General features: G+C 37.8%; 1 protein-coding gene across 1 annotated transcript; it reads left to right on the top strand.

The window, feature by feature from the left end:
- The first annotated feature begins 16,598 nt into the window (after window positions 1-16,598).
- On the top strand, window positions 16,599-17,177 carry Arl14 (ARF like GTPase 14). The gene has a single exon (XM_027933608.1). It carries the CDS (start codon window positions 16,599-16,601, stop codon window positions 17,175-17,177), a length of 579 nt encoding a protein of 192 aa, XP_027789409.1.
- Window positions 17,178-20,072: the final 2,895 nt, after the last annotated feature.

The following is a 20,072-nucleotide window of genomic DNA, read 5'->3' as shown; positions in this document are numbered from 1 at the left end:
AACCCTTTGTGTTTGGCAGATTCTTGCCATCATAAGTCTTGATGAGAGGCAGAAATAATTTTCCCATCCCAATTGGAAGTGAAAATGCCAAGTATTTGTGATTTCTCTCACAATGATTACAGAGGCCTGTGAAACAGGTGACATCAATTTCACTCTAGAACTATTACCACCCACTGACTGAGAAGTCCGTGCTGAGATGTGCAAAGCCCATATGTAGCCGCCGCCCCCCCCCCCCCCCCGTTTTTTTTGGACTGGGGATTGAACTCAGGAGCAGTGAGCTATATCCCATCCCTTTTATTTTGGGATAGGATCTCACTAAGTTGTTGAGGCTGGATTTGAATTTGTGATCTTCCTTCCTCAGCCTCCCAAACCACTTGGATTACAGGTTGTGACACAAGGCCTGACCAAGGAAATAAACTGATTATAAGTAGATCAGGGCTGATGGCTTTAAGACCATGGGAAAAAGGACAGTGTAGATAATGAATGATTGGGTCAGGAAGATTCAAAAGGAAATAAAATGCTAATACCTCCAGAGCACTTCCCCTTCCTCCAACATTTTGCCCTGTTTACCTGCTTCTAAGGAATTGTTCCTCCATCAAGGAGTTGTTAATGTGTACCCCCTGTGTGGCTCCCTTCCTGCCTTTATGGGCAGATGTGAAAAATAGGGAGAGGCACCAGAATGGCTCTCTTTCTGCCTTTTGGCCATGGAGGAAGGGCACATGAGAAGAAAGGAAACCTGAAATCTTTAAAAGGTGCATGACTCCCCCACTCCCTCAGACACCAGCTCTGGACCCCTTCCTCTCCAGAGTGTAACAATGGTCCATTTTATGCTTTGAATATAACCCTTGCTGCTCTACCACTACAATTGATTTTTAAAATGGATATGTTTATTTCTCTTCCTGTCTCCATGTTCCTCCCTAATCTCTCCCCCTCCCTAATCTCAGGGAAAAGGGGATTACCTTTCATCTCCATTTTAGGCAGATTTATCTGTCTTTGAGAACACATGCATCATAGGAACAATGTAATTCAGATTTTGGGATGGTACCAAAAAATCTCAGAAATTACTATCTCCCAAATTAACAAGTGAATTATAATTTCAACAGAGAACTCCTAGAATGTAGCCTTTGAATCTCCTCTTTTATAGCCCTGTTCCTGCTGATGGGCAACATCACAGCATTTGGGATAGGAGTCCCCTGTGTTTCTCCTGCAACAAATTTGGCATCCCAAATAGGACCTGAGAGTAGCCCTCACTCCAGATTTTTGGGGCAGGCCTGGCTCTCCAAGGAACCCCACTTCCATACTGAGGATTCAAGGTGCTGGTGAAGTTGTTGAGAGCCAACTGCAGGAGAGTTAGGAGATAGGTGGGTTTGCCCTTGGGTTGAACCATAGGAGAGTTATTCCTGTGAGTAAAGGGAGAGATTGGGGGCCATTCCAGCAGCTGCTGAAACTTCTTTTGCTTTGGAGAGCTCCTGCCTTCTATCCCTGAATGTTACTGGTTTCTCCATCATGGTGCACTTTGACAAAAAGGAAACTGAACTCAGTAAAGATGCAACACCCTTGGCAGTTCAGTAAGCTCCTCTGGTGTGCACACTGAGACCCTTGATTCCCCCTTGGTTCCCTTTGTTTGGTTCTCTTTTGGGGGGACATTCTACACTATTGGTGTAGAATTCATGGTTAAATGGGAGTTGGTAGAGTGGAGTAAAGACTTAGGAAGTAGAACAGAGACCTGTGCCTAAAGAAAAAGAAAAAGTAGCCCCAAATCTTCAACATGTTGGCTTAGGACCTGACTTCCTTAATAAGACTCCTAAAGTGCAAGAAGTAAAATCAAGAATTAATAAATGGGATGGATTCAAATTAAAAAGCTTCTTCTCAGCAAAGAATGCCATCAATAACATGAAGAGAGAATCTACAGAATGGGAGAAAATCTTTACCACATACACTCAAATAGAGCACTAATCTCCAGGATATATAAAAATCTCAAAAAACTTAACACCAGCCAGGAATGGTGGCACACACCTGTAATTCCAGCAGCTCAAGATCACAAGTTCAAAGCCAGCCCCAGCAAGGACGAGACACTAAGCAACTCAGTGAGACCCTATCTCTAAATAAAATACAAAAAATAGGGCTGGGATGTGGCTCAGTGGTTAAGTGTTCCTGAGTTTAATCCCAAGTATCCCAAGTAAAAAAAAAAAAAAAAAAAAAAAAAAAAAAAAAACCTTAACACACACACACACACACACACAAACCAAATAACCCAAACAATAAATGGGCTAGGGAACTAAATAGAACTTCACAGAAGAAGAAATACAATAGATCAATAAATATACATAAAAATGTTCAACATCTCTAGCAATTAGAAAAATACACATCAAAACCATTCTAAGGTTTTATCTCACTGCAGTCAGAATGGCAATTATTGAGAACACAACAATAAATGTTGGTGAGGATGTGGGGGAAAAGATACACTCATATATTGCTGGTGGAACTGCAAATTTAGACAACCATTTTGGAAAGCAGTATGGAGATTCCTCCAAAAACTTGGAATATAATTACCATTTGACCCAGCTATCCCACTCCTTGGTTTATACCCAAAGGACTTAAAAGTCAGCATACTACAGTGACATAGCCACATCAATTTTTATAGCAGCTCAATCACCATAGCTAAACTCTCAAGCCAACCTAGATGCCTCTCAATAGATGAAAGGATAAAGAAAATGTAGTATATGTACACACAATGGTATATTACTCAGCCTTAAATAAGAATGAAATTATGGCATTTGAATGTAAATGGATGGAGCTGGAAGATATCATGCTAAGTTGAAATAAGCCAATCTTCCAAAAGGAAGGCTAAATGTTTTCTCTGATATGTAGATGCTGATCCATAATGGGGTGGGGGGACTGGGGAAGAATGGAGGAACTTTGGATTGGGCAGAGGGGAGTGAGGGGAGGGGAGGAGTAAGGAGGTGCGAAGTATGGTGAAATGTGATGGACATTATTATCCTACATATATGTATGATTGCACAACTGGTGTGTACAGCCAGCCGAATGAGAAGTTGTGCTCCATTTGTGCACAATGTGCCAAAATATGCATTCTGCTGTCATGTATAACTAATATGAACCAAAAGAAGAAGAAGAAGAAGAAGAGGAGGAGGAGGAGGAGGAGGAGGAGGAGGAGGAGGAGGAGGAGGAGGAGGAGGAGGAAGAGGAGGAGGAGGAGGAGGAGGAAGGGAAGAAAGAAAAATGAAAGTTGGGAATTTGGGATTTTTCTCCTATCTGGTCTGTACGTTTTAAAGGTTACTATCTATCAGCTGTGGTTTGGGAATTTCCTCTGATTGCCTGTGTTTTTGTTTTGCTTGTATCTGTTACTGCCCCTTTTAAGACATGGGCCAAGGTGCATTGGTCTTATCCATAGTCTCTTTAGCAGAGAGATCTTGGCTGCATGAGCCAGCCATATGTATAAGCCTGTCTATGAGAAAGAGGTTTTACTGTAACACAATCTGGCCTTTGAATGTCTTTTTTTTTTTTCTGTAATATTATGCAATCTTAACATTGAAATTGGTCTGTCAGGGGTAAAGCATATAAAAGAGACCCTGTACGTACATAGGTTTATTCCAATATTTGATAAGGGGCCTAAACCATGAAGAACTAATTTGAAGGTGCCAAAAAGCACTGCCTCTGGTGTGCAAGGATAGCAGGACACCAGAAGAAAGGGTTAATAAAAGATTTAAATCTTTTAAATCAGTGCTGCCCCAGGCAGCCACAGATCATTTCACTGTGGGTCGAGGACACTAGCCCTAAACTGGGGGTGGGGGTGGGGGGAATCCCAGAAAAGCTTCCTGGGCTATAGAAAAATCTCCATAGAGAAACTGGCCTTTGTCCTGCCTTTCAGCTCCTTTTGCTCCTGGAGGAGGGTGAAGGCTTCTGGCCACAAAGACTGTGGTAGTAGGTTCCAGCACTGTCAGTTTATGACTTGAGGATAGGAATAGTCTCCCCTTTTAAGATCTGAGAGGACACCCCATTTGGCCAGGTGATATTCATCGCTGGGGCAGAGCAATTCTTGCTATAAAAGTATCCCATGAAATTAAATGCCTGAAAAGAATGGCAGAATAAATAACTGCACCCAGAAAAGAAAAAGACAGAAACTAAGGCCAACCTGTGTTTTGGAGGCAGCCTCTGCAAAAGGATCTTCATGGAAACCTGAAGAAAAATGATGGAAAGGGCCTCCTTCATTGCATATCAATATGCCTAGTATATTTTTTAAAAGGCCCCACAGGAGCCTCTGGATACAATTGACAGTGAGGAACTCACTTAAAGTTGATGGTTTTATGATCATGATAACAGAGATAGGTCAAGCTCAAAAATATCCTGTGCTCCCACCACTTGAATGCAACCTGGGTGAAAAAAAGATTAAGGCACAGTTTTTGTGTATGCTGGATTGTCCAACCCTCTCCTGGGATGAAGTTTGTTGTGTAAATTAAAGGTACAGATAACATTCAGACTGTTTCAGAATATGAATTTAATAAAGGGTCCAAAACTAAAAGATAAAAGAAAGTTATAGGTATGGAAATATATTTTAGTATGGAAAATTAGAACATAAAAGAAATGTTTCTAGATAAAAAAGTATTTTGTCTGGAAAAGTAATATTTTTGGGCTAAAATCCATGATAAAAGAGGATAAAACTAAGGTGTAAAGAACCTTTGTGGAAGGTAAATTTCAAAAAGTTTGTGTTTGTGGTTAAATTGGCTACAATTGGCACAGTTATTTAAATTTTATGCACTGATATAAAACAAAGTTTGAAACATTGATCTGCTCTTATCTATCATGACAATTTTCTTGTATTTGTTAGGTTTTATTACTTGGGGAAACTAAATCTTAAAGGAATCAGGGTTTGTAACAGTTTTAAAGTCTTAAATGATTACTTTGTAACTGGTTAAACTAACAAATGTTATTTAGGTTATAAAAATATTGTTGACACCCTAAATATATGCAACTATGTATACATATGCATCTGAGATCTATATCTAAGCCTTGTCTAAATGTTATATAAAAGTTTATAAAAATGAGAGTTTATGTAAGTTTACTGGCAAGACAACCAATACGTGCTTTCTTTTATACATTGTATCTGACATGGAAGGGCCACACTGTCATTTGAAGACCTGTCCTATATCTGTTTGCTTTGACTAAGTAAATTTCTGATCATTAATACTGTTTTCTAAATGTATAAGATATTTAAGGCTATCCTTTGATCTTTTGTTAACCCATGCAGACTTGTGATTATTGTTATCATACACTCTGGATTCTAAATTGTACTTTAAAAAGTTAAAGAGTTAAATGTAAAGCTTAGGAGAGCACTTGGACAAGTTGGTGTTCTCCAAACTAAAATTATCTATAGCAAAAGTCTCAGATTTGTATAGAAATAATAAATATGGTTGGTATTTATTCATGTCATTTGATGTTTTATAGCTGGATAAAGCAACCTGTTGTCAATAACTTATTTATACAATTTGGTGTTACTCTTCATGCTGGAATTAGAATTTAAATGCATTTTTGGAAGATAATGAAAGCCTGATCTGTTTGAAGGTAACATTGTAAAACATGGAAACATTCTGCCACTTTTTCCACAAAAAGAAAGTTAAAAGCTCTCTTAGCCTTTCTTTAATTTGTGTTTCAGATTAATGTTATATTGTGTTATTTGTGAAGAGCTTGCCTTATCTGAGATAAGGCTCTGCCTCCCAACTTACTCCATGTTAGAATGGCTCCAAAATAGGCTAGATTTCAGCTCATTTAAAGTTGTGTTCAAAGATTGATTTATTATTGTAAAGATTACATCTGTAAGGCTTGATGGCTCATGCCAATAATCCCAGCAGTTTAGGTGGCTGAGGCAGGAGGTTTGTGAGTTCAAAGACAGCCTCAGCAAAAGCAAGGCACTATGCAACTCAGTGAGACCCTATCTCTAAATAAAATACAAAATAGGGCTGGGGATGTTGTTCAGTGGCCAAGTGCCCCTGAGTTTAAACCCCAGTACCCTATACCCCCCCCAAATTATTATTATCTCAATAGGGAAAATAATAATATATAATTAAGTAAAGATTCAAGGTTATAGGAATATAGCTGTTACACAAACTGAATATGTTTTTGCTCTGTTAATTTTATTTTGTATTTTTCTTGTAAACTTTATAACTCTTGCCTATTAGTGTTTTACAGAGGTACTGCTTAAAACAAACAAACAAACAACAACAACAACAACAAAAAAAAACCTGTGTTAATTTGAGATAATAAGCCATCACCCACAGGACATTATATAATGCTGACTTCCAGTACTAGTGTAGTACTAACTACAATTAAATGAAAGGGGTCACTGTGAAATTATAAATATTGAAGTTTTGACCAGTTATTCCCTCTTTAAGACTGATGAAAGTGGCTTGCTGAGTATTTAAAACCAAAAACTTGGAGACCAAATTCAAGGAAATAAAAGGGCCCAAAAAAAAAAAAAAAAAAAGCAGCCAACACTTTGGCTTTTGCCCTCTAAAGTTAGCCACCCAAAGGATGATGGGACCCCTCTGGGCCTTGCAACTCCAGTGAGTCACCTGATCTGCTTTTTAAGAGAGATTGAGAGGACCCTAGAGAGCCAACCAGGGCACGTTCTGCAAAGACAAGGGTCATTGTAGACAGAAATGCCCCTGATGCTTCCAAGAGAAGCCACATATTGTCAGCAAGACCCTGACCCATCTTGGCACATGGCACCACTGGTAGAGGAAAGCTAAAGGAGCCAAGAGGTTTTGCACACATTCCCAAGAGTGATCTCTGAATGCTACCCTGCATTCTATCAGATCATAATGGAATGAAACTAGAAATTAATGATAAAATTTAAAAAATAAAAGCCACTTCAACACCTGGAGACTAAATATTATGCTATTAAATGATGAATGGAGAGTAGAATAAATCAGGGAGGAAATTAAAAAATACATAGATGTAAATGAGAACACCAATACAACATATCAAAATCTCTGGAACACTATGAAGGCAGTACTAAGAGGAAAGTTCATTTCATTGAGCTCATACACTAAAAGAATAAAAAGTCAACAAATAAATAACCTAACATTACATCAAAAAGCCCTAGAAAAAGAAGAACAAATCAACACCAAAAGCAATAGAAGACAGGAAATAATTAAAATCAGAGCTGAAATCAATGAAACTGAAACAAAAGAAACAATTCAAAAAATAGACACATGAAAAGTTGTTGTTTTTTTTTTTTAATGTAATTTAAGATGTACACTTGTATCAGCCCTACCAAAAGTAAGTAAAGTTTGAGGCTATAAAGGAAGGCTTCTTGTGTGTGAGTGCCTACTATTAATGATCACAAAGAACTCTAAAGAGTCTCAAATTTGTCCTGAGTCAATTTGAGCCTGGTCTCATAGACCTACAAATCTTCCTAACCTCCTTCATTAATAAATTTCTTCTGGTTTTCACTGATAAAATTATGAGTTACTGTCCTCATGGTTTTCAGAGCCTGGCTAAAATACTAATTGGTTTTGTGTTAATTGTTTACCAAAAAGTAATGCTTTATTGTCTTGTTTATTATTGTCTTAACATGATCCCTGCCCTATGTATGGCTTGTCCAGTCACCTACCATCTGCCACTGGGGACCTCTGGACTGTTCTGATGCTGAATGCCCTTAACTGCCCACACTCCACCTGACAGAAGATAACAAGGACTTTGGATTACTTTCCCCAATTTTGCCCCCTTTTAGCAGTCGCCCATTTTTCCATAGAAATGGAATGTAGAAATTGACAGTGAGGAAATATAACAGTGGTCCACTTTATGTTTTGACTATAGCCCTTGCTGCTCTGCCACTGCAACTTATTTTTAAAATGAACATGTTTCTTTATCTTCTCTCTCCCTACTATTCCCTAATGTCTTCCCCTCCCTAATCTCAGGGAAAGTAGGATTACCTTTCTTCCCCATTTTAGGCAGAGTTATCTGTCAGAGTTATCTGTCCTTGAGTACACACCCGCCCTAGGAATGAACTAATCCAGACTTTGTGGATGTCACCAGAAGATCTCAGAAATATTTTTATGTGGTGCCAGGGATCGAACCCAGCGCCTCATGCATGCCAGGCAAGAGCTCTTACACTGAGCCACAATCCTGGCCCCCTATCTCCCAAATTAATAAATGCATTACAACTCCAACAGAGAACAACACATGGATTGCATACAGCCTTTGAATCACCTCTTTAAAATCCCCCTGTTCCTGCTGATGGACAGAATCACAACCTTTGGGACAGGAGTCCTCTGTTTCTATTTTGCTAGCAAAGCAATAAACCTTCTTTTCCCTTTTTCTCAAAACCTGTCCTCGTTATTGGATTGGCATGGGGGAGGGGGCAAGTACCTAGCTTTCAGCAACAGCTGGAGTGGAATTCAGCACAACATAATCACCACATTGTTCCTCACCTGGAAAAGGTTAACATCATTGCTGATATTTTAAAATGTTAGCTAACACACAAAAATTAGGAGAGGGGAAAAACATGAGTCAACCATGAACCACATTCTGTGAAATGTCTTTTCCAGTTTATTTTATGTAATGTAATTATCAGAACTTCCTTGTTGTTAATACTATTCAACATAGCGGGTGCAAGAGGCTAGATTTGAATTTAGATCAGGTGGTTTGCCTATGCAAATGAAAGAAAAGCTCGACACCTTTGGATGTGGGTGAAATCATTGGTTCTTTCTGTAAGAAATGGTACTTAGAAAAGCTTCCAAGGATGGATATGGTGCCCCGTGCCTGAAATCCCAGCAACTCTGGAGGCTGAGTCAGGAGGATCATAAGTTCAAGAAAGCCAGCCCCAGCTGAAGAGAGAAATTATTTTATAGCTTTGGTCTTCTTTGTAAGACTGTTATTTAATTACTGGTCTCTGTAAGAGTGTTGTTTAAATATTCATTTAAATTATAACACTTCTATGCTAGGTTTGAGTTATAGTTCTTAGGAGTGTAAGCTTGCAGTTATCTTGAGAAACTGCTGCTTGTGATAAAAACTGCAGATGTTTCTCTGCCTTGGTTCTGCTTTGGTAAACTGCTTATCTCAAGAATTCCCACCACAAGCTTCCCGCCACAAGCTTACCGCCCTGTGCTAACTGCTTCTTCAGCTTGAGAAGCTACCAATTTGGAAACCACCTAGGAGCAACCAGTATGACCCTTGCAACCTGATCTCCTCCACTGCCCTATAAAAACTGAGTAGCCCCACTGTGGGAGGCCCAGAATTTCAGAGGGATAGCTCTTCTGGGGCAGCAGGCATAAATAAGCCTGAGTTCTCCAACCCAAGAAGAGGTGCTTGGTCTCTTGATGAATGCAATTTCCACAACACAACAACTTAGAGAGGCCTGAAGCAACTAGTGAGACCCTGTCTCTAAGTTTAAGAAAAACATGGAAAGGGCTGGGAATGTGGCTCAGTGGTTAAGAGCCCCTGGTTTCAATTCCTGGTACAAGAGTCACCTCAAGGTCACTCTGACAGCCTGACCTAAACCCCAGAGGATACTCCATCACCATGCAAAGAAATACTGAAAAGCACCTGGTTCCTTATGAAGGAGACATCAAGGATCCCTCCCTAACAACCCCTAGCAACAAATGCAAAAATTTCCTCCTTTAGTCCCTTATATTTACTCCAGGCTATAAACTAAAGACAGGTCTCAGTCTCCACTGGGGCCCCCTCAGCAGGTTTGTCCCAAATAAGCCTGTGTTATGTTGAGCTGCCTCTCATTTCTCTTTATTTCTCTCATTTGGTGCTTTCCTTAGAGGGAAGAGTGTGTTTCCGAAAACTGGATGGATGTAGAAACACTTGAGTTCCGGAATTTTTGTTGTGACAGAATGGAAAATTTAAAACTTTAAGCCTGGCCCTTATACCCTTATATGGGTATTTGCAACTCATATTAACATATTTGAGCTGTACATTTATAATTTCTGCATCTTTCTATATGTATGTTATTAATCAATTTTCCAAAATTTTATTTCAAAAAAGAATTTTTTAAAAAACCAGCAATGTTCTAAGTCTGCATAAGCCAAGCAAGTTACATAACCACATCCTGATTCTTTCTTATTTATCTATAAAAAATAAAGATAATGAAATAAGATGTCACTTTCTTTCAAGAGATAAGTTTCTATATTTTCATTTGGTTTGTACAGTACATGGTTGAGCTTCTAATTTAGGACATTTTGCTTCCCCTTTCCATAAATTAGACTTTTTAAAAATGTTTTTTCCTTTCTTTCCTGTATTTTAAAACAAAATTCCTTTGACACTGCAGAGCCTGCCAGTAACTTTCTCACAATCCCACCTTTATTTACATAATCTTAGAATGATTTACGGAAAACAAACTTTTCTTCTTCCCTCAGGTTTGGCTGGGAGAAATGAATCCCTAAATGTTTTGGGACAATAGGAAAGGATGGTGAAACACTTGTAGACTTCCTTATAGAATTAACATTGAAAAATAAATGGTTTTACTCTCTTTTACAGAAGAAAAACTCATATTTTTATTCAGATATAATATTAATCTTGAATTTAGTCCCTCATTTGTTTGGTATAATTTTGAAACAAAATTTCAAAATTCTTGAAAACAGAAGTCTAATTTGTCAGGAGGGAAAAGAGTAAAGACATAATGCATGATTGTGCTCATTACAGTTAAAATAGAGGATATCCAGTACCAACACTGGACCTCATAAAGAACAGGTATTGAATTTAACTTAACTTCAGTAACTTCAGAGGCTGAGGCAGGATCACAGGTTTGAGACCAGCCTCAGCAACTTATGGAGTTATCGAGACCCTTAGCGATTTAGCAAGATGCTGTCTCCAAAAAAAAAAAAAAAAAATTAAACACACACACACACAAAATGTTAAGCCTCTTTTTAAAAAGCAGACTTATTGGAAATATGGGAGTGGAAAAGAGTTCAAGTGGTAGTGTATTCAGTGTCCTAAATTTCACTTTTTTTTTTTTTTTGTACCAGGAATTGAAACCAAGGTGCTTTACCACTGAGCCACATCCCCAGGCCTGTTTATTTTTTATTTTCAGACAGGGTCTCCCTAAGTTGTTTAGGGCCTTGCTAAATTGCTGAGACTGGCCTTGAACTTGTGATCCTCCTGCCTCAGCCTCCCATGCTGCTGGGACTACAGGCATGTGCCACCATGTCCTGTCCTAATTTTACCTTTGGAAGTGAAGTCCTATTATATACATAACCTAAATTATTTCTTTTATTTTCTTTTTTTGAAAAACAGAAAATAAATTTATTGATGCATTATAATGATACATAATAGAATTCATGATGCCATATCTATAAATGCATGTAATGTGATCAGTGTCCTTCCCCAGCACCTTCTCTTTCCCTCCCCTCCAGCCTCCCCTGAATTATTTCTTTATTACTATGAACTACAGCCTAAATTGGTTACCTTGTTTCAATTATATTCTTTTTGACATATTTTCCCCAAATTTTCAAAGCTAGAAAAAAGTTTAAAAGTTAAAAAAAAAAATTGAATTAATCTAATAGTACTCACCAAGATCCGCCAGTTGTTAATTATTGCCATATATACACACACTCCTCCTCCATATATAGATATCTATCTGGGTGTGTGGTGTGTTTATTGAATCAATTGAAATTAACTTGCGGCTGTCACCCTTTTATATGTATCAAAGATGTTTTCCTACATAACCACAATAACCAACATTGTCCTCATGAAAGTTATCATTGCCTTTTCCCACACCCCCACCCCAGAGACTTTTTTTTTTGGGGGGGGGGGTTGCCAGAGGTTGAACCCAGGGGCTCTTAACCACTGAGCAAGATCCCCAGTACTCTCCCTTTTTTTTGGCGGGGGGCGTGTAAAGAATTGAACTCAGGGATGTTTACCCATGGAACCATATACTCAGCCCTTTTATTTTACTTTTTATATATTTGTAGTTGTAGATGAACACAATACTTTTATTTATTATTATTGATTTATTTTTATGTGGTGCTGAGGATTGAACCCAGTGCCTCATAGGTGCTAGGCAAGCGCGTAACTATTGAGCTACAACTCCAATCCAATCCCCAAATATTTTATTTTGAGACAAGGTCTTGCTAAATTGTTTAGGGCCTGGCTAATTTGCTGAGGCTGGCTTTGAACTCAAGATCCTCCTACCTCAGCATCCCAAGTCCCTGGGATTAGAGCATGTGCCACCATACCCGGCTGCCTTTTTTTTTTTTTTTTTTGGTACTGGGGATTAAACTCAGAGTCACTCAATCACTAAGCCACATCCCCAGCCCTATTTTGTATTTTATTTAGAGACAGAGTCTCACTGAGTTGAGACTCCTTCCTCAGCCTCCCAAGCCGCTAGGATTACAGGAGTGCGCCACCGTGCCTGGCTCCAGCTGCCTTTTAATATATAGTTCATAATCAAACTTCATAATAATTTCTTTAGTTGGAATATTTTTAAAATAGAACCCAAAGATCGCACATTGCATTGAAAAATTGAGTGTCTTTTAATTTAGAGCATTTCTCCTCCCTGCTTCCTCACCTTCCTCTCCATTTTTTCTTCAGTCTTTTATGACACCAGCGTATTTTGAAGAATCCAGATCTGCTTCCTTGATTCTTGTTTTATAATCTAGATTTATCTGATGCTTTTAATAATTACATGTTTATAGAAAAAACCCTACATGTATACAAATTGTTGCTTTTTCAAATCCATCCCATGTTTCTGATTCTACTCACGTAGACCATCTCTTTAATGAATGCCCTTTCCCCACAATATCTCCACAAGCTTGGGTCAATGTTTAATCTTCTCCAGAGATATTTCTCTGATGCCCTCCATCCTGAAATAATTTGTGAATATCCAGAATACCAGTGGTATTTTTTTGTTTTGTTTTGGTACTAAGAATTGAACTCAGCAGCCCTTAACCTCTGACCCCCTTTTCTTGGGTGTGTGGAGGAGTTAGTACCAGGGAGTGAACCCAGGGGCACTTTACCATGGAGTCATAACCCCAGCCCTATTTTGTATTTTATTTAGAGACAAGGTCTCACTGAATTGCTTAATGCCTTGCTTTTGCTGAGTCTGGCTTTGAACTCTCGATTCTCCTGCCTCAGCCTCCTGACTCACTGGGATTACAAGCATGTGCCACTGTGCACACTCCAGCATACATTTTTTTTTTTTTTACTTTATATTATTGTGTTTGTTTATGTATCTTTTATTTTCTCCCCAATGAAAGCCACCTAAAGTCAGGTGTAATTGTGTGATTTATTTTTGTGACCTGGCATCTAGCACATGGTGGTTTTGACAGTAGGGGGAAAATACATATATATTTATATATTTGCTGCATGTATGAATGAATGAATATAAATAGTATCTTCTGTTGGGCATGGTGGTGCACACCTGTAATCCCAGCAATTTGGGAGGCTAAGGCAGGAGGATCATAAATTCAAGGCCAGCCTTATCAACTTAATGAGACTCTGAGCAATTTAGAGAGACTCTGTCTCAAAAACCAAAAAGGGCTTGGGATATGGTTCAGTGGTTAAGTGAGTTCAATCCCCATTACCAAAAATAAATAAATAAATAAAATCTGAGAGACACGATGAGTTTTAAATTGTGAATTGGTTAAGGATTTTTAAAAAGTATTCACATAATTTCTTCTTCTTCTTCTTTTTCGGGGGGTGGGGGGTGGGAGGTGGTACTCAGGATTGAATCCTCTTTCTTTTTATTTTTAATTTTTAGATAGGGTCTGCTAAGTTGCCAGGCCTCCTGATTTAGCCTTCTGAGTTGCTGGAATTACAGGTGTGTAGAACTGTGTTCAGCCCAATCTCTCTCTCTCTGTCTCTCTCTCTCTCTCTCTCTCTCTCTCTCTTTAAGTACTTATTTTCAGTAGAAGAGACTCCAAAGGATTTCTTTAGGTTTTAGGGTGTCAAGTGACAGTGAACTCTCACAAAACAAACTAGATAAAAATTTTTTTGTTGTTAAAAATTACTATGTTTAAGATTAATAGGGCTGGGGATACAGTCAATGGTAGAGTGTATGCCTAGCATGCATAAGACCCTGAGTTAAATCCCCAGAACCACACACACACACACACACACACACACAAAAAAAATATATATATATATATAATGGATATATATATCATTGCCATTTCATGAATGTCTTTTGCATTCATAGAAAGTAACCTAAAGTAACAAAGTAAAACAATAATAGGTGTGCAGTACCTATCGATGTGATAGAAGGGAGTAAAAAGAAGGAAAATGATTAATAATGCAGAGAAGTTATGTGCTGTCTCCTCCTTCAGAATGATGTTATATAAACAACAGGAGCAGTAATGATAGTCAAAATATAATACTACTTAATATTTATGAATAATTTTGTGCCAGAAGTTCTAAGATAGCTCTTTTATTTTATTTTATTTGTTTTTTTTTTAAATATTTTATTAGTCATTGATGGGCCTTTATTTATTTATATGTGGTGCTGAGAATCGAATCCAGTGCCTCACACATGCTAGGCAAGCGCTCTACCACTGAGGCACAACCCCAGCCCCAAGATAGCTCTTTTTAAAAATGATATTGTTAAGCACTAAAAGAAGCCTCTTGATTTGGAGAGTTAATTTTTAGCTTTGGAAAATTGTCCTGCATTGTTTCATTTCTCTCTTGCATATTTTCGGATTCTCTATAGAATAAGGTCCTATAACTCAGGTGTTGAGATATCTGAGTTTATCCTCTACATCTCTTGTCTTACATATTTTCTATATTCTACTTTCTGAAAGAATCCTTCCATATTGTCTTTCTAACCTATTACAGATCTTTAATTTTTTAAAAAATTTATGTTTTTAATGTTCAAGAGTAAAGTGTTTTATGGTAGTGGAGATAGAATTTAGTGGGGTTCTACCACAGAGCTGCATCCCTAGCTCTTTGTAGTTTTTGAGTCAGCATCTCACAAATTTGTCCAGGCTGCCCTGGAACTTAGGATCTTCCGTAGCCTCCCTAGTCACTGGGATTACAGGCCTGGACCATCAAACCCAGTAGTTAAAGGTATTGTTATTTTTTATTTTTATTTTTTATCTTTTTAATAATATCAATTCTTGTTTAATGGACATAATATCTTCTCAAATCTCTATAAAATATTAACTAGATTTAATGAAAATGTTGTTCTGTTCCCCATGTTTAATCTTTCTTAAAGTGTTCTTATTTTTGTTTAGATTTCTCTCTCATTCATATTGAAAACATGCTACAAACTAAGCGTAGAAACTTCTGTGCCTTTTGTAGATGACTGGGAATTCCGTATAAAGAGCAAGTTTGCCAATTGCCAGGATGGCTATAGGTTAATCCAATACTAAGTTATGTATTATGCTGTGGAAACCCCATTTTTTTTTAAGACCAATTTCTTTAGAAAAAAAACACTTTACCTCTTTGCCTAGAACTAAACACCTTATTGCTGAGTAGTCATTCAACTGAGGGGTATGTGTGTGAACAAGTGGGTGCTTTCTGTTCCTTATTTAGACTCTTAGTTATTTCCCTCTATTTTTAGTCCTTTATTTCACTCCTTCTCTCTGCCATTCCTGGAGCCTCTTGTCTATCCCCAGTGACCTAGCACCGCAAGCCTGAGCATTATCATACCATATAAGTTATGGCTCACCTTCCACCTAATTTCCATCTTCCATAGTTTTGTTGAAATATTTCACCCTTTGATGGATTTGCTTGCTCCTCTCGCTATAGGTTTACATATTCTTTTTATTTCTTTGCTGTCATTTAGGTGTAGTCTTGAGAAGAAAAGGAGATAAATACATATATTCAATCTTCTATTTTCAACTAGAATGTCTGCTTAATTCAAAAGTGTTTGTGTGCAAACTTTCCCCTCTAAGTCTGGTTTTGTGAGTAGTGTTAATTCTCTGCCTGGTAGACTCAAGAAACAATGCTCTATCTGATTATGGGAGAAAGGTTCAGATAACCTTGGGTGGTTTAAAATTTCTTACTGAGAAATCTGGTCAAGGGGAAAGTACTTAAGATACTGGGTGGGGGTGGGCAGTAGGAGATAACTCTCTTCATGATTTAAGAACCCTAGTTATTTATTTACTATTGTAATAAGAGAAATAGTCAAGTAACTACAGTTCTACAAAAAAAAATTTTTTTTTTTTTTTTTACAAAATGTTAAACAAAAAGTTTAAAGTTAACTTGAAGATTAGTTAAAAATAAAATACAACAAAAAGTTGTTTTCATTCTGCTTCTAAACCATGTTACTGTGCATGTCTGATCCTTTGATTTCCTCCAAGTTTCTAGCACCTGAAAGGGACAAAAGCTGTAGCATCAGCCAGGCACGCCACTCCTTATCCTACTCATTTACAAAGAATGTCCCCTTTGAGCCACTATGATATTGGCTAGTTACTCACACCACAGATAACTCAGGATTGGCTAGGACTGCAATTAAAATACTGTTTGCCTATAAGAGTTGATAAGCCACAATATAAATGTACACAAGCTCCTGTTCTTGGGCTATATCATAAAGCATTTGCTCTCTTATTTCCTCCTACACAATTTCATGCAAGATCTAGAAAGGACACACCGCCTCTGGTCAGAAGAAAAGATTGTTAAAGAAGAAAAAGCCTCAGATGGGTCTTCTGAGTTCTAAGAACTCCAAAATCAAGCAAGCCCACGTTCTTCTTCTGGGACTTGATTCAGCCGGGAAGTCTACTCTCCTTTACAAACTAAAGCTTGCTAAGGATATTACGACCATGCCAACAATAGGTTTCAATGTGGAGATGATCGAATTGGAAAGCAGCCTTTTGCTCACAGTCTGGGATGTTGGAGGACAGGAAAAAATGAGAACTGTTTGGAGCTATTATTTTGAGAACGCTGATGGGCTGGTGTATGTTGTGGACAGCACAGATCAACAACGACTGGAAGTCTCACGGAAAGAGTTTGAGCACATTTTGAAGAATGAACATATTAAAAATGTGCCTGTTGTCCTATTAGCCAACAAACAAGATGTGCCTGGAGCTCTGACTGCGGAGGACATTACCAGAATATTCAAAGTGAAGAAGCTCTGCAGTGACCGGAACTGGTATGTGCAACCCTGCTGTGCCCTCACAGGCGATGGGCTGATAGAAGGATTCAGGAAATTAACTGGATTCGTGAAAAGTCACATAAAATCAAGAGGAGACACTTTAGCATTCTTCAAGCAAAAATGAGACAGTGGAAAGGTTGAAGCCTCAAAAAAGATAAAGTTGAAAAGGTAATTTTTTTTCCATCTTAAGTGAGAAAAGCAAGTGACTTAAGTTGGCAAATGTTTCCTGAGATTTTTTTTTTCACATAAATTTAGTTAAACAACTCTAGAAAATAGTTATTTTTAGCCAGAAACTAGGAAACTGTATGGTAATGATCAAAAAATGAGGAATTTGTATTTTGCAAAAATTTAACATGTTAGATGATTCAGAATAGTCATACTTGGAACGGGATAAATTATGACTTTATTAATTTTATATGACTTCTAGAACAAAGTTTAAATAACTTGACTGCTAATCAAGTCCGTTTTTTTCAGGCATTGACTTTCTACCCTGCAATAGCTGAGTGGTATGAAAAATGAACTTTATATTACGGAGAGGAAAAAATTGGAAGCTAATATTTTGTATATCCTATTCCCTAAATAAAGCTCCTTTTCTGGATTCCTGCCAGATTTTTGAAACTCATTGCTGGGAACTTCCTCCTAAGTGTCTTAAACAATGAACCTCAGGCTAATTGCCCAGAGGCTATGTTCTGTAGGGAACAGAAGTGTGCATCCAAAAGTTCTGGGCATTATGGTAGTACTGTAGAATTTAGGACAAGTTCTGTGTTTAGGGCTAAGCTCTAGGCTGCAGCCTTAAGATCTGCTTCAGAGGAATTCAGTATTACCTAGCAACACATGTACAGCCTATTGTGCTGATAAGCAACATAAAGCTAGTAGTTTGAATACAGAAGTTAAATTCTGTGTTGTTATTGTAGGAAATGTTGTCTAAGATGTTGTCTAAGAGGTCGCTAACTTCCAGAAAGGTGCAGGTTAGTGACTGGAAGTTTCCATCACTAGGATACTCTCAGAAATACTGTGACAAGGAAAGGGGAGGCAAAACCAAAGATTGAATTGGAATTTCTGTGCCAGGCTCAGAACTCCCAGGGGAGCCCTGGACCTAACAAACTCTCCTCCTACCCTACCTCAATAAGTCTCATTTGGGCTGGAAGCAGGCCTCCAGCTTTCACAGCAGCTTCTTGGACTCCAAATTCCAAGATCATAGAGGAAAATAAAGGTATGGTAAGTCAAGGGTGTTGCCCCTTACATTTTGTGTGTGTTAGTGTTTTTCTCTTTTCCTCTTCATTATGACTTAATTCTTGGCATACTTCCTTCCATGCTACATGGTATAGTTTAAATAATACAGAAGATAAGCCCTTAGTTACTGTTGATTGAATACATGGGTGTGCTAGGCAATAGGCTAAGTGCTTTCATACATCTTCTCATTTAATGTTCATAACTGCCCTGAAAAAAAAATGGCATTATTATCTCAATTTTAACAAAAGTGAGGATGGAGACTAAATAAAGTTAAACTATAAAAACTACAAAAAACAACTTTGTATTTTAACTGAGGAATTGCAGAACCAAAATTCAAATTTAGGTGTGTGTGACTCTAAGGCCTGTGTCATTCATTGTTAATTGCCAAAATATTGTCTTACAGATAAGGTATGATCTCTGTTTTCAATGAGCTTCTAATCCCCAAGTATAAACCCAGGGCTGAGGTGTAGCTCAGGGGCAGAGCACTTCTAGCATATAAGAGTTCCTGATTCAATCCCTGGAAATGGGGGGTGGGGAGGATGCCAGGCCAATATATATTTCTTTTATAATAAGAATGTTTTTAGAATAAATTGTGATAACAGAGATGTAAGAAAGATGCTGAAAGATTGTTGCCAAAAGATTTTCTGATTTCAGGAAGATCTCAGGAGGGTGGCAATGTTAAACATTAATAATAGGATTTTCCCTGAGTTTCCTCAAATGGTTAAAAATTCAAATATACATCTCCCTTTACAATTTCCTTCAGTGTTTTTTTTAAATTGAATCATTCTAGTAATCTTAAAATTAGAAGCCACTAATTTACTTTTTTTTTAAATTTTTTATTGTTGGTTGTTCAAAACATTACATAGTTCTTGATATATCATATTTCACACTTTGATTCAAGTGGGTAAAAAGTTAATTTTATTTTTTTTTAAAGTGAAGATTTATGAGTTATGTCTCTTTTTTTTTGAGAGAGAGAATTTTTTAATATTTATTTTTTAGTTCTCAGCGGACACAACATCTTTGTTTTGTATGTGGTGCTGAGGATCGCCGGGTTCACGCATGCTAGGCGAGTGCGCTGCCGCTTGAGCCACATCCCCAGCCCAAGAAATGACAGTAACAGAATGAGATAAAACCTTGCTTGTTCTTCAGCAATTGAAGTGATTTATTTATTTATTTTTTCAGTTTTCGGTGGACACAACATCTTTGTGGTGCTGAGGATCCAACCCAGCGCCCCGCGCATGCCACTTGAGCCATATCCTCAGCTAATTTACTTCTATAGAAAATATCTGAATAGAAAATGTTTCCTGGTAGCTGGATATAGTGGCATACACTTGTAATACCAGATTTTGGGAGGTTGAGACAGGAGGATTTCAAATCTGAGACCTTGTTTCAAAAAAAAAAAAAAAGACTTTGGTGTAGCTCAGTGGTAAAACACCCCTGGGTTCAATCCCCAGTACTACAAAAATAAAAAATAAAATAAAATTAAGTCTCTGGGTGTTCTAGTAATTTGGTCATCTGAATTAAGCCAAGCCCTTTGTAACCCAGTCATCACGTAAAACTCAAAGAAAACAGTCTGAAAAAATATTGGAAGTCTCTGGTGTGTGTTGTGTGTGGTGGGCAGATAAAATATTTTTTTTCTTTTGAATTCAAGGGTGCTTAACCACTGAGGCACATCCCTAGTGGTTTCAGGAATATTAATAGAGACAGGGTCTCACTAAGTTGCTGAGGCTGGCTTTGAACTTGTGATCTTCAGCCTCAGCCTCCAAAACTGCGGGGATTACAGGCC

Source organism: Marmota flaviventris, chromosome 8, assembly GCF_047511675.1.
Source record: "Marmota flaviventris isolate mMarFla1 chromosome 8, mMarFla1.hap1, whole genome shotgun sequence".
Taxonomy (NCBI): domain Eukaryota; kingdom Metazoa; phylum Chordata; class Mammalia; order Rodentia; family Sciuridae; genus Marmota; species Marmota flaviventris.
Note: the sequence above shows the minus strand (reverse complement) of the source record. Positions and strands in the feature narration are given on the sequence as shown.

Coding starts and splice junctions, on each gene's coding strand:
- Arl14 (XM_027933608.1), top strand. CDS start 16,599: ATGGGTCTTCTGAGTTCTAAGAACTCCAAAATCAAGCAAGCCCACGTT.